Source organism: Pteropus medius, unplaced genomic scaffold (assembly GCF_902729225.1).
Source record: "Pteropus medius unplaced genomic scaffold, Ma_sr-lr_union100, whole genome shotgun sequence".
Taxonomy (NCBI): Eukaryota; Metazoa; Chordata; class Mammalia; order Chiroptera; family Pteropodidae; genus Pteropus; species Pteropus medius.
In genome coordinates this window covers 8,510,402-8,523,412 of record NW_024349224.1, presented here as the reverse complement: position 1 = coordinate 8,523,412, position 13,011 = coordinate 8,510,402, and the positions used below count along the sequence as shown (strand labels likewise).

Sequence of the window (13,011 nt, the reverse complement as noted above, 5' to 3'; positions counted from 1 at the left end):
TAAGAGAGGTCTGGGCCATGGGTAAACTGGATTCTTGTTTGCCAGAGCCACAGAATCTGTTAGCTGAGGTTCGGGGGATCCACAGGCAGCGCCACTGCCAGCCTGGGTGAATCAGGTGAATGGAGGGCTGGACTTCAGCCCCACCCATCCCCCAGCTGGTGCCTTCGAGCAGTGCACAACCTGCACAGCCATTTGTGGCGCTGTCTGCAAACCTCCCTTTTCAAGGAGCGAGTGAGGTGGAGAATATGTGTTTCTTGGGGACAGGGCTCATCACCTCATCTTCCTAAAGGAGACCTCGACCCAGCCGAGGTAAAGAACCACTGAGGATAGATAGGGGCAGGGGTGAAGGAAGCAGGGAGGGAAGTAGGTGGAGAAGCAAAACTAGGTGGCTGTGTTTCGCCAGAAGCCAAGGCAGGTCTGGGGGCCACCAACGCCCTCCGCCAGCTCACCCCAGCCCACGACGCTCAGCTTGAGCAGGTAGCCAGGCACGTAGGTGCCAAAGACCTCGACCACAAGTCGGTAGAGGTTGTAGCCTTCGAGGCCCATCCAGGAGAGGCAGGCGAGCAGGGAAAAGTGCAGGAAGATGGCGCTGGCACGGCATCCAGCCTCAGAGCCTGTCAGGGCCACCGGCTCGCTGAGCAGGAAGCTCACGTCCAGCAGGAAGACGGCCAGCAGCAGGTTCATGTGCACCTTGATGGTATAATCTCGAGACTTCTTCCTGAACCGGGCAGAGGGTGGGGTGGGGGCAGAGTCACCCAGGTGACCGGTGTGGCAAGGCAGGTGGGGGATGGGCGTTGCCTGCCCTTCCTCCTCCACCAGGCAACCTTCCCAGGTTACATACACACTTGCGCGCGTGCGCGCGCGCACACACACACACACACACACACACACACTTCATATCCTACTCCCGAGGCTGCAGCCAGGCTGTTCCCCATTTGTCTCTGTGCATCTACTGTGCACCCAGCACTGACGATCCAGACCCCATACACAGCCAGTTTGGGGGTGAGCATAGGTGCTCTTCAGGCCACCAAAGGCTTCCCATGGGGCTCCTTCTTCAAGGCACCCAAATGAATGGAGTGACAAAAGCCTCCATGGTATGGAGGGGTGTCCAACTTAAATGCCTGCAGGGCCGGGCCTCAAAACAGACAACAGAGAATGGGGGGCCAGAGAGAACTCTTGAGGTTATGCTTGTCCACAGTGGCCACTGCCACTCAGCTCCAGTAACTGAGGCCTTGTGGGTCTAAAGCCAGCCAGCTTGAGCTCAAGCCTGCCTCTGCCATTTCCTTGTTGTGTGACCTCAGACAAGTCGCTCACCCTCTCTGAGCACCCTTTCATAGGGCCTCTGTGAAGATGAACCAAGTTCATGCGTGGAAAGCACTTAGAACAGTGTGGGGCCCATTATCATTATCATCATCATATTAAATGTGCCCTGAGTGGGATGACATCTGATTATTCAAAGGAGGAAATCCAGATTCTTACGTCAACTGTCCCAACTTTCAATGTTGGCAGTTGATAAAATTGGTAAATGCTGTTATCCAAATATCACAGATCTGAGAAGAAAACGCAGCCCCCAGGGGCCGGGTGTCCGCACCTCCCACGGCTCCCAAAACCACACACACACTTTGGGGTCAGCCAGGCCAGTCTCCAGGGCGGGTCCCTGTGGGGGTGGGTCCTGGTCTGGGTGCCTGGAATGGAGGTTCTCCCTCCCGTCTCTGTGTCCCCTCCCAGGCCCTACCTGGAGCACAGGTAGGCCGCGATGGTGAGGACGCAGGCCAGGGCGGAGATGACACAGCCCACGTAGGAGATGAGGGTCAGGTACTGCTTATGCACGGCGTCCACCTCCACGGAGGCCACCTGGGTCCACGAGACGGGTTGGGGCTGGCCTCAGTGTCCCCACTCAACACTGAGGGTTCGCCCCAGATGGAGGGCTAAAGTGTGGTTCCAGGTGGGCGTCAGGAGTCCAGGACCCACCTCCCCAGGCGGAGCAGACTGTGGTCCCAGGAGCGCCTTTTCCTGGACGGAGGTCTGTTGCTGTCCCCCCATTCTCCAGTGGGTCCCTGACCCACACAGGCCAAGAACCCTCACCGGGGAGTCCTTCTGTCCTGCACTAATTATTTTTCTGTAACATTCCATGTAGGAATAAGTTTCCTGCAAGGGAAGGAGCGCCCATCCCCAGGGAGAATCGAAGGCCACTCCAGCCCCTCGGATGCTGGGGCCTAAGGTTTGGGGAGCATGAGCTAGGACACAAGCTTCTGAGATATCGGGGGCACTGATGCCCACCTCAAGGGCCTCCACATTGGGCCCGGCACCCCCTCGAGGGCGCATTAGAAACACACTCCTGGCCCTGCCCCAGCGCTATGGAATCAGATTCCTGGCCCTAACCCAGGAATCTGCATTTTTATCACGCTCCAAAATGTGGGAATAAATAGCAAGGGCTTTAGAGACCAGCTCTTGTACTTATTAGCTGTGTGACTTTGGACAAATTGCTTACCCTCTCTGAACCTCAGTTTCTTTATCTATAAAATGGGACAACAGCAGGAGACACCTCGGGGGTTGTCGTGAGGAATGAATAACATGCCACGTGAGAAGTGGCTGGCACGTGGGAAGAACGCAGCCTGCAGTATGGCTTCTGGGCGGGAGGGGGCCCACTCACCATCAGCACTGCAAAATAGGTCAGGTGGTTGCAGAGGCAGGATGTCTGCGTCTCTCTCCTGATGGTCTCACAACCAGCGTGACTCCAGCTCCCCAGGCTTCTCACTGAGGAAGGGACAGCATGGAGTTCTGATCAAGCCTGGTCCCCCAGGACCCCACCAACCCCTCCAAATGCATGACTGTGTCATTTTTGCAAGCCACTGCTCCACCTGGCAGATCCCTCGTCTGCCATCACTCCCTCTACACAGCCCACCTTTCTCCAGGAAGCCTGCCCTGACTAGCCCCATCTCGCCCACCCTCCAGGACCCCCTTCCTCCTCCGGAGACCCCGTCACACTCACATGCCAGGTCTTCAACCCAGAATACACACTGTAGAGTCACGTTCTTCTATAGGGACAAGAAGAGAGAGTGGATCTCATTACAGCCCACCCTTCATGGGCCAGGCTGAGGAAGTCAGCGTCAGGCCACCACCCCTTTGGAGCCGACTGGCTGGTGCTCTCAGCCAGTCAATCACTGTGTTAAAGACCAGTGATTCAGAAGAGAGAGAGAGGAAAAGAGAACATGGCCAGATGGGGACTCTCGTCTCCTTGGCTGGTTTGCTCACACTCACCGGCTGTGGCTGGTGCTGGAAGGTGAGCACCACGGGCTCCGAGAGGTTGGCTACTTTGGTGTTCGGCACAATGATACCCAAGACCTTCTCACCCAAGACTTGGCTGGAATTCTTGTCCTAGACATATGGACAGGGAACGAGAGTAGGGAAGGGACCCAGAAGTCCCCTCGGCTCTCCATACTCTTGTCTCTCCCCAGCACATTCCTCTGAGATGCAGAGTCTCCCTCTGGAAACAATTATTGCATTTGTAGTCATTCACACTGTAGTGAGAACAATGCCATTTAGACTTTTCACAGGGAGATTTGCATGTTGCAGACCAAGGAAAGGCTCTCGCTCCTGGAGGTGAGGCCTGGGCTCCATGTCTTCTTTCAACCTCTCTGTCAGACAGACACTGTTTTCCCCAGGGGAGGGCACGAGGACGAGGGCCCCATACCTGGAACAGGGCTTGACTGCTGAAGTCCACCAGGAGGAGTCTCTTTTCAGCCTCCCCCCTCCGGCCTTTGGTCTTCTGGAAGAGCACACGGGGCAGCAGCACCGAGTACTCCGAGATCTCACTCTGCTCCTCCTGCAGACCAGAGTCCCTTTAGGGCTCAGCTAGAGGTGAGCCCGTAGATCCCCTCCACATCCCCCCCACACACGCGCCTTCCTGGATGCTGCCATCTCTAAGCCCCGCCTCCTGTAGGAAGCCGTGCCTGACTTACAGCGGCCCTTTCACCCCTCCCCTCCTTTCTTTGGCACCTGCGCTGGCTGGGGAGCCTTATGGTTAGAGCCGAGGGCCCCAGGGGCAACCGGGGCCGGGTGAATCACACGGTGTTCTGCTGTCTGGGCTTCAAGACGCCAACTCCACCCATAGCATCCTGGCGTGGTGGGATATGAGGGCAACGTGGGTGGCGCCCAGCTAACCAGGCCCACTCAAAGGGCAGCCTTAAGACTGGGGTGCATGCACAGGCATTTTGGGGTTGGTCTTCTGTTCACACAGGTGTGCCACAGGAGCCCCTGGTACAGGGAGCAAGTCCTCCCCACCTCTGTCCCTATTACTGTGCCAGGAAGTGTCCTCAGTGCTACAGGGTAGCCGCTGGCTGAGGGTATTCCTTGGGCCTGAGGCTTGTCACCGGATCTGGCTCTGGGAGGCCCAAGGGAAGGGAGTGCTCACAGCCCCCACATCTGCTTCCTGCCAGATCCTGACCCCTGACCTCCTGTCGGGAACGGATATGCAGGTCCTGGAGGCCGGCTGTGGGCTGGAGCTTCCACACCGTGGCGTTGACCTGATCCTCCTCGAAGGACACCGTGTCGCCTGCGAACCTCACGGAGGTCAGCTTCGACTCCAGGCTGTGCAGCCGACTGGCGGGGGGAGAGAGAGTTGGTAACTGCCGTGGAGGGGATCCAGGCAGGCAGACAGGCAGAGGAGAGACTTAGGCAGATACATACACAGGAAAGAGACCGCAGAGAGACAAGAAAGAGGGTCAGGGGAGAGAAGAGAGGGGGCGAGAGAGAAAAACAGCCTGATGAGTGCCCGACAGAGAGGATGACCTGAGGAGGGAGAGAGGGAGCTGGGGCGTCTGGGCAAACAGGAAAGGAGAGGGGTGGGGTAGGGGGCTATCCTGGGCCCAGTCCTGCCTGGACCGACCCACTCTGTGGCCATGGAGCAGCCCTCCCCATGGCGAGGCCTCAGTCTGCTGAGCTGTAGAATGGGCCCACCATTTCTCCTTCACTGGCAGAGAGGGGACTCGGGCGTACTGTCCCGGGAGGGCAGGAGGGACATTTGTCTGTTACTGACTCAGGCAGATGTGGGGCTTGGCCTACAGGTTGTCTCACGACTCCTCCAAAAAGAGATAGAAAGATGAGAACATTCCACCCCCGGGGAAGGCTTCCACCTGGGCTCCTACTCCAGGTCCCTGGCCTGCTCAAGTGCAGGTCTCAGGGGAGCCCCTCCCCACACTGGGAGCCATACTCACTGGCTGGCGGCGGTGGCCGAGGGCTTCCTGGAGTTCTTCCGAGGATGCTTCAGAAGCTGGCTGAGCAGCTGGAGGTCCCGTTTCAGCTCGCACATGTCCACCGAGGCATTGTGGGAGGCCTTCTGAGGGGGATCTGCAGGGGCCAGACAGACGCACCTGAGGCCACTGGATGAGGTACGGTGCCACGCTCACGGTCCTCCATGCAACCCTCCCGCGATGGAAAACCTCCGTCCTCATTTGTGGAGGAGGAAACTGAGGCTCACAGAGATGGAGCAGAGTCCCTCCAGATCACTCAGAGACGATGCCGGCCAGGAGGAGGTGCTATCAGGCGGAACCTCCAGCAACTGCAGCCCCAAGGGCAGGTGGCATGGGACACACCCACACAGGCGCCCGTCTGGCTGCTCACATGGAGCTGAGAGGGCCCAATCCAGCTGCTTCAGGAAAGACTGGAGAGGGGACTCATGTGGTGGCTCTGGGGACTCCACACTCCCCAGCCTCACTGACCCCAGAGGCTAGGTATTCCACCTGGGTAACCTGCCCCGAAGTCTGCATCTCGAGGGGTCAGACAAGACTCAGATGAAGTGGGCTGATGGTGACAGGGGAACTGGGGATAGGGCATGCCCTATGCCATCTAAAAAGGCAGGTCCTGGGTGACCACGTCTGAATTTGTAAGGGGAAAGCCTGATTTTTAGGAGATTTGAAACTTCTGGCTTATTTTTTTTTTTTTAACAAACAAACAAACACACCCAACTCTCTACAAGCCAAACAAGACGAGGCCAGATCTGTCCTTTAGGACACCAATTTGCAGCCAGGCCTGACTTTGCCTTAAACCCTCCTGGTTTGGGGCAGAATCCTAGTCCGGGGGTGAGGTGCCCCATTGACTGCTTGGCCCTGTCTGCTGCCCTGGACAGCACCTGGGCCAGGAACCAGCCCGTCCCTGCCATCCTCCAGCATGTTCATGGGCCAAAGGCTGCTAACATATTCAAAGTGCTGTGCTCCCCATCCCCCACCCCAGAGTCCCCGACCCCAAGCCAGAACTGCATGGAAGGGATCAGAATCAGAGAAATCCTAGGCCCCCAGTAAAGCCTCCAGCTCCTTCTGGCCTGTCCCCGCCCTCGTCCCCGACCCCCATTGGCTCTGAGCAGGAGGCAGTGGCCACTCGCACCTGTTCACCCCTCAGTCAGCCTCACCGCTCTCCTGGCCCTTGACTTCTCTTGCTCTTCCCCAGCCTCCCCTCCGCCCCCCATACCAATCAGCCCTGGGTTAACATCCTGGCTCCCTCATCTACTAGCTGCACTATGTTGTGCCTCAGTTTCCTCCTCTGCGAAATGAGGAAATGGGGACGACCTATGGCAATGCTGGTGCAGCAGAATGTTCCCTCTGGCTCCTGACATCCAGTCTCATCTCTCCATTTTCTCTCCTCCCACCTGCTCAGGCTTCTTCCTTCACCCAGACCTTCCCCGCAGCCTCTGGATGGGACTTCGCCCATCGAACCTTCCGGAAACACACCTCGGTCACACTCTCCCACTCCTCAGACCCCTCCGAAGCCTCCCCACTGCCTGTGAACAAAGCCCGAGCTCCGTACACGGACCTTCAGACCCCGTCCACTTCCAGGCCTGCCGCGCATTCTGCCTTCCCTGCCCCAGGCCTTTGCCCAATCTGTTCCTTCTGCCTAGATTCGCCTTACTGTGGAAGGAGAAGGTGAAGCCGGAGGCCTGAGGCAGGCTGGTGTTCTGGGGGCTCCACCACGAGCTGACAGAGGTGGCGAGCAGTGGCGGGCCCTGGGCTGGACTCTCTTCCTGGTGCTGGAAGCACAGGAGGCCAGAGGCCTGGTCACTCAACAAGAAGTCGTTCTTGCCGTAGCGAAGGTGCAATTTCCCAGCGTGACGGTTCCAGTACAGGCAGAAGTGGTAGAGGCCCCTGGGTTCAGGGAAGAATCGGGAAGCCGGGGAGACCCCTGGGAAGGGAGCGTGGATTGTGAGGGCCGCCTCGGAGTTCTCGATGGCGATGTGCAGCTCTGGTGTCCGCGTGTAATTGAGGATGCTCTTTTGCGTCTGGTTCCGCTGGCCACAGAAGCGGAAGTCTTCCCGGAAGCCCCCGCCGTGGGCACCTGAGGAGGCAGAGACTGCAGATGAGACTCTGCGACAGGTGCCAGCCATGGGCGTGGGACAGGGCAGGCCCTGGGCCCAGACACGGGAACCCAGTGTCTGGGACCCATACATATTCCAAGGGCTTATGCCTCCAAGAGTCTACAAAAATGTGAGTCTATCCTGCTCAAAAATTACTGAAAATATGAAAAAAAAACAAACTCAATATTAATCATGATTTTAAAGAAAATAAGCAATAAGGTATTTAACGAGGCTGTGCCTGCCTCAGACAGCTGTGCAGGCTGTGCACTGCACAAGGATGCTCTGGCTACAGAGGTGCGTAGGGCCAAAACCCAGTCCATGTTCCCACCCCAAGCTGTGCACTGGGGGGGGGCTGCATCTGTCAGAGAAAAAGGGGTGTCTTTTCCTTTTCTCCAAGGTACCATTCACTTGCTAAGCTGTGTCTGCAAACCTGTGCCTGCCTAAAGGGGTTAGTGGATGTATTGGCATCTGTCCTAGACATGAGGGCATCTTAACATAAGTCACCACAGTCCCAGGGCACCCCTGGGAAAGCCCACCTGGAACCAGGAAGAGCAGACCCAGCAGGAGCAGCGCTGTCTGCGGCAGCATCTGCGCAGTCATCTTCCTCCTCGGAAGTCACCCTGAGAAGTCACTGCCTGAAAGAGACCAGGAGTGTTAGCCAGAGGCCTGACCCTCGGGGAGAAGCCAGTGTAGAGGTGGGGAGGCAAGCGTGGAAAAGCCTGTGGACCTCCCCAGAGCTGCCGGAAGTGGAGCCTCAAGACGCCGTGGTAGTCCAGCGCCCAGCCAAGGTCAAATCCTGGCTCCACCTCTCTTGCTTGCTGTATGACCTTGTGTAGGTCACAGGAAATGGGCCTAATAATAGTAGCTCCCTCTGGACCCAGCAGGGATGGGGTATTCTTAGTTAGACTCTGGTGGGGAAGGCCCCGCAGCACCACCTGGGACCACAGTACCCACTCCGGGCCTGGAGGAGACACAGGAAAAGGGGAGCTCTCAGGGTTCTCCCCCAGAAACATCACCATCATCATCCCTGAGATCCAGCTCAGACTACACCTCCTTCAGGAAGTCTTCTTCAACTCCCTCTGCAGTCCTTCAGACCTCCTTGGGTTCCCACCGCTAGCCAGGGTCCCCTCTGTTAGCCTCCATCGGTGGTGCGGGATGATGCATTCCCTTCTCAGCCAGCAGGTGAAGGGGCTGGGGGGAAGCGCGCTTTCGCTCATGACCACCAGGGGGAGCCAGTTCCCAGGGCTCTGGGCGGCTAGAACCGTCCACAGACATCCCAGTCTAGTGGGGCTCGCCTATGGCCCAAGTCCGGGGAGGCCCAGCTACCCTCACGTCCACCCCCATCCCGGTGTAGAGGGGGCACTTCTGATCTCCCGCGGCCTCTATTAGTTGAGCGCCTACTATCCGCCAGCCTGTGCTGACTCACCCCACCCCCATGTCTGTATCAATCTTCACTCCAATGGGCCCTATTGTTGGCCCATTGCACAGACAAGGAACCTGAGGTCCAAAGGCTTAAATGTCTTGCCCAAACTTACTTCAGAGGCCAAGAGCCTTTCCTGCTTGGTCAGAACTGTAGTGCCTGGCAAGGAACCACATAGAGAAATGCCAGGTGGTTTGGCCCACCCCACTACCAGCTGGTCCTATGAGCAAGCTGAGTAGTGACAGACATGGACAGGCATCCTCATCCTGTGGGGACCTATATATGGTTGAGGTGACAGATGCAATCATCTGCCACAAGCCAGAAGAAGGGAGGCTTGGCAACCGAGGTCACGCGAGGAGTCTGAATTTGAGAGAAATCAAGGAGGGCTTCCAGGAAGAGGTGGCTTTTGGATTGACTATTTGAGGGCAGTGTTAAAAGGGTGGCCCAGGCAGGAACTCATTGTCTCCTGATCTGGCTGGGCCTTCTTCAGATTGACCTGGCCCCCTCATAGGAGACCTAGAGCCGGTCTCCTATGCCCCAGCATATGTAATGGAACACTAATTCCTTGGACCTCAGTGGTCTAATCATTGGTCAATGGGCTCATCATCCTGCCCTAGTGGCCTCACAGGACCCCTTAGAAAAAGGATGTGAAAGTATTTTGGGGAACGGCCACTGTTTCTTAGGCTGTGATTTTTAAGGTTTCACTCTGAGGCCTCTCTGAGTATTTGGCTCATTTTGAAACAGCCTCCTGCCTCCCCAGGCCAGCGGAAGGAAACTCAGCATCCAGGGACAGAAACATCTCCCTCCTGAACCCCCTCTTTCCTTCTCCTTTCTGCAAGCTTCTGTCGCTGTCTATCTCTGATCCCTAATCCAAACATCAACTCCTCCAGGCAGCCTCCCTTGCTGTGACCACTGCTCTACACTTGTGAATTCGTAGTTCACAGATGACTACGAGAATCTGGCCCAAATCACGCATTTTATAGCATCTATATTTGAGGCCCAGAGAGGGCCAATGACTTCCTGACATCGCACAGCAAGCAAGGATGGAACTGGCCGGAGTCCGTGTATCTCTCTGGCCCACTGACCTTTAGACTGAGCTCCCACGGTTGGTAGACAAGGCCCCAGGATAGAGCAGAACCTGCTTTGTAACAGCCCACTTGAACAGCCCACAGAACAGTCCGACCCAGCTTCACACAATGGGGGCCACCATCCTGAAGTCCCCAAGGATCCAAGCTGAGCAGAGGGGGGCCAGGGCTGATCTAAGCTTAGACTTCCCTACTCACCCCCAGGGTGGGCTGGGCCCAGGAAAAGAGGATCTGGCTCCAGCTCCCATCCTTACGGTGGGGGAGGGGCAATAGGCAGGAGACCCACAATTCACTTTCTCCCCCGGGGGCCTGAGTTACTTCCTCTGCCAACCCTTTAAGAGCAAAAAGGCAGAGACGGGGAGCGAGCTCCCCATCACTGGAGTAGCACAAGCGAGGCTGTACCATTGTGAAGTGCCATGGAAGAGATTCAAACACAGACAAGAAAGAGACCAGCTCATCCCCACTCTACGCCGGCTGTTTGGACAGCCACTCCGAGACGGACAACTCTCCCCATCAACATTCTTGGGATTGGAGTGGGGAGGGGGTCCTGGCTCCCTTTAACCCGCCCATCGTGGAGGAGACTCTGGAGCCAGACTGCCTGGGCTCAGATCCCAGGCTCCTCACTAGCCGTGCGTCCTTGGGCTAGTTACTCACCTCTTCGGACCTCACTTTCCTCATCTGGAAATAGGAATAAAAATCAAGGCTACCTCAAGGGGCGTGGTGAGAATGACACAAATGGATACCTGTAAGGGACTTAGAACAGGGCCATGCATGCGGTAGGTACCATAGGTGTCAGCTAAATATCTCTGCAGACTCTCTGACCACTCACACCTGCCCCTAACTCAACCCCCAGGCCCGTCAAGACCCCGGCTGCTTGGCCTTCCCTCCACCCTCCATGCCCTGTGCACACGGCCTCCCTGGCCAGCTCACCCTCAGAGCACCTTGGCAGGAAATGCTTAGAGTATGAACCTTCCTTTCCGGGAAGCAATGGGAAGACTGAAACCGCACCCAGGGAAGTTCCCTCCTCACAGCCAGGACCTGAGGCTGTCCGCAGAACCCTCTGAGGGACAGGAAAGTCAGACCAGGGACAAGGAGAAGATCCAACCCGGATGGGGCAGGGGCCGGGCACTGTCTCGCTTGTCCACTTGGCACTTCCCCCAACCCCGCCCCACACTAAACCCCTTCTCGCTCCCTCCCTCCACTCCCCGCCCATGGCCAGGGAAGCCCCTGCCCCACCCCGGCTATACACACCCTGCCACCCCACGCAACACACTCAGAGGGTGCAGTTAGCATCCGTGATGGAGGCCACATCCTCTCGGCACCTCCATCTGGGCTGCAGAATGCCCTGATCACTTCCCTGGGTGCCTCCACCTGGCTGGGCCAGGAAGGAGGGAGCCTGTGAACCGAAGGCTTGCCCGCACGTGAACCTCCACACGGCCCTTGTCCCCGGTCGCTGGAGCTGAGGACCGGAAGAGCTGAACAAGCCTCAGTCTTCAATACTCTTAGAAACAACCACTGAACCTCAGGCCAGACCCTCATGTAAACTCACACAGCTCCGGCCAGAGCCAGGAAGTGGCTGAAAAGGCTGTTCTGGTGACAGCTTCACAATGGTCACAGCAGTAGCACCTTCGACCCTGTTTCAAGCCATCTGAGGCTGGTCCCACTGCTTTGCCATTTTACAGAGGAGGAGACTGGGGCCAGGGAAGGGCTACATGTTCCTTGATCCCACGGGCAGAGTCAAGGCTCAGATCCCCCTCTAGAGCGCTCCCCGCAGACCCGAAGCTGGCTATGTTCCTTGAGAGGCGCACTCCGCGGCTTGGGAATCCCCGAAGGAAAAGAGATCAGGCTTTCCTTATGGACCAGGCTTTCCGTAAACACGCACAGAGAACAGAACAGTCCGACCCAGCTTCACACAATGGGGGCCACCATCCTGAAGTCCCCAAGGATCCAAGCTGAGCAGAGGGGGGCCAGGGCTGATCTAAGCTTAGACTTCCCTACTCACCCCCAGGGTGGGCTGGGCCCAGGAAAAGAGGATCTGGCTCCAGCTCCCATCCCTACGGTGGGGGAGGGGCAATAGGCAGGAGACCCACAATTCACTTTCTCCCCCGGGGGCCTGAGTCACTTCCTCTGCCAACCCTGCAGAGCCACGAGTCACCCCTGGCACAGTTCAGGCTCCTGGAAAAACCATTTCCTCCGAGGATGGAGGTGGAAGTTGAGTGGACAGGACCTGGGCGGCTCAGGAGTTAACCCTTCCTGGGCAGGCACCTCTCTAGGAAGATGCCCTGGGCCTGGTCCCCCAGTCCTTTCCTTCTTCCCTTTACACACACTCCGCCCCCCTCCAGAGTGTCCTTTGCTTGGAATACTTTATCCCTGAGACACCTCATCTTTCGAGAGTCACTTAAGATACACCCTCCCCTTGAAGCTCTATCTACCCACCTATCCTCCATCAGAATTAACTTCCAAATCCTTGGGGGAGAGGGATATCATGGCCCACACTCAACTCTATGTGCCCACCCCCGTTGTCACAAGAGTCACAGGTGGGTCAGAACCCCCCTGGGAGTAGATTAAAATGCATTTTCACAGGTCCTGCTCACTGAGGGTAGGAAGCAGCAGGTCTGGGTGGGAATGCGGAGCTGGCTTTAACAAGCATCCCTTTGACTTGACACTCTGCAGGCTTGTAACCTGCTGGGTTATGAGCCTGGGATAACACCCGCAGCCTTGTTTTACAGAGGGAGTCAGAGAGGGGCGGGACCTGGCCCCACATCACTCAAGTGGTAAATGGCACAGCCTGGACTGGGGGCCAAGGAAGCCTGTGTCCCAGCACAGCCTCTTCTCGGCCCAGTGGCGAGGATGCGTCATGCCACCTATGGTTCATCTGGCTTTTAGCAGGAACATGGAAGAGGCCTCCCTAAGGACTGCTTGCAGAAGGAGGGCGTGGGTGGTAAGAAGGGAGCCAAGAAGGGAGGGACCCCCGGTGGGTCTTCAGGTGTAAGCCTGGTCTTGCCCTCCTGGGGGGAGGGGCTGAGGGAGAGGACCCAGCTCAGCTTTCCCGCTCCAGCCCTGGTCCTCGGCTAGTAGGGGGACAACACTGAGCTGCTGGTGACCCCTTTGAGCCCTGGGCTGATGGCCTTAGGAAGGAAGGATGTGGCCCAGGAGAGGGG

The 13,011-nt window shown here is 57.4% G+C and overlaps 1 protein-coding gene and 1 long non-coding RNA gene across 10 annotated transcripts in view; one reads left to right on the top strand and one right to left on the bottom strand.

The window, feature by feature from the left end:
• The window catches only part of ADGRG1 (adhesion G protein-coupled receptor G1), a 30,496-nt gene that overhangs the window by 4,687 nt on the left and 12,798 nt on the right, over nucleotides 1-13,011 (bottom strand). For 2 of the 9 annotated variants that reach the window (XM_039880977.1, XM_039880983.1), the window contains exons 2-11: nucleotides 7,882-7,980; nucleotides 6,904-7,326; nucleotides 5,217-5,349; nucleotides 4,455-4,602; nucleotides 3,695-3,826; nucleotides 3,262-3,378; nucleotides 2,993-3,038; nucleotides 2,654-2,757; nucleotides 1,736-1,854; nucleotides 450-718 (exon numbers count right to left, since the gene is read on the bottom strand). In XM_039880977.1, the coding sequence (XP_039736911.1) occupies nucleotides 450-718; nucleotides 1,736-1,854; nucleotides 2,654-2,757; nucleotides 2,993-3,038; nucleotides 3,262-3,378; nucleotides 3,695-3,826; nucleotides 4,455-4,602; nucleotides 5,217-5,349; nucleotides 6,904-7,326; nucleotides 7,882-7,945 (1,555 nt within the window). In that variant the 5' untranslated portion in view covers nucleotides 7,946-7,980. Of the gene's footprint in view, nucleotides 1-449; nucleotides 719-1,735; nucleotides 1,855-2,653; nucleotides 2,758-2,992; nucleotides 3,039-3,261; nucleotides 3,379-3,694; nucleotides 3,827-4,454; nucleotides 4,603-5,216; nucleotides 5,350-6,903; nucleotides 7,327-7,881; nucleotides 7,981-9,928; nucleotides 9,947-10,048; nucleotides 10,068-10,780; nucleotides 10,799-11,101; nucleotides 11,120-11,732; nucleotides 11,751-11,852; nucleotides 11,871-12,444; nucleotides 12,463-13,011 lie in introns of those variants that run through there. The other 7 variants (XM_039880984.1, XM_039880979.1, XM_039880986.1 and 4 more) reach the window with 7 other exon arrangements.
• LOC120617336 (uncharacterized) overlaps nucleotides 12,737-13,011 on the top strand; it is a 1,681-nt gene continuing 1,406 nt past the window's right edge. The window contains exon 1 of the long non-coding RNA XR_005656889.1: nucleotides 12,737-12,791. This is a non-coding gene — a long non-coding RNA (uncharacterized LOC120617336). The remainder of the gene's footprint in view (nucleotides 12,792-13,011) is intronic.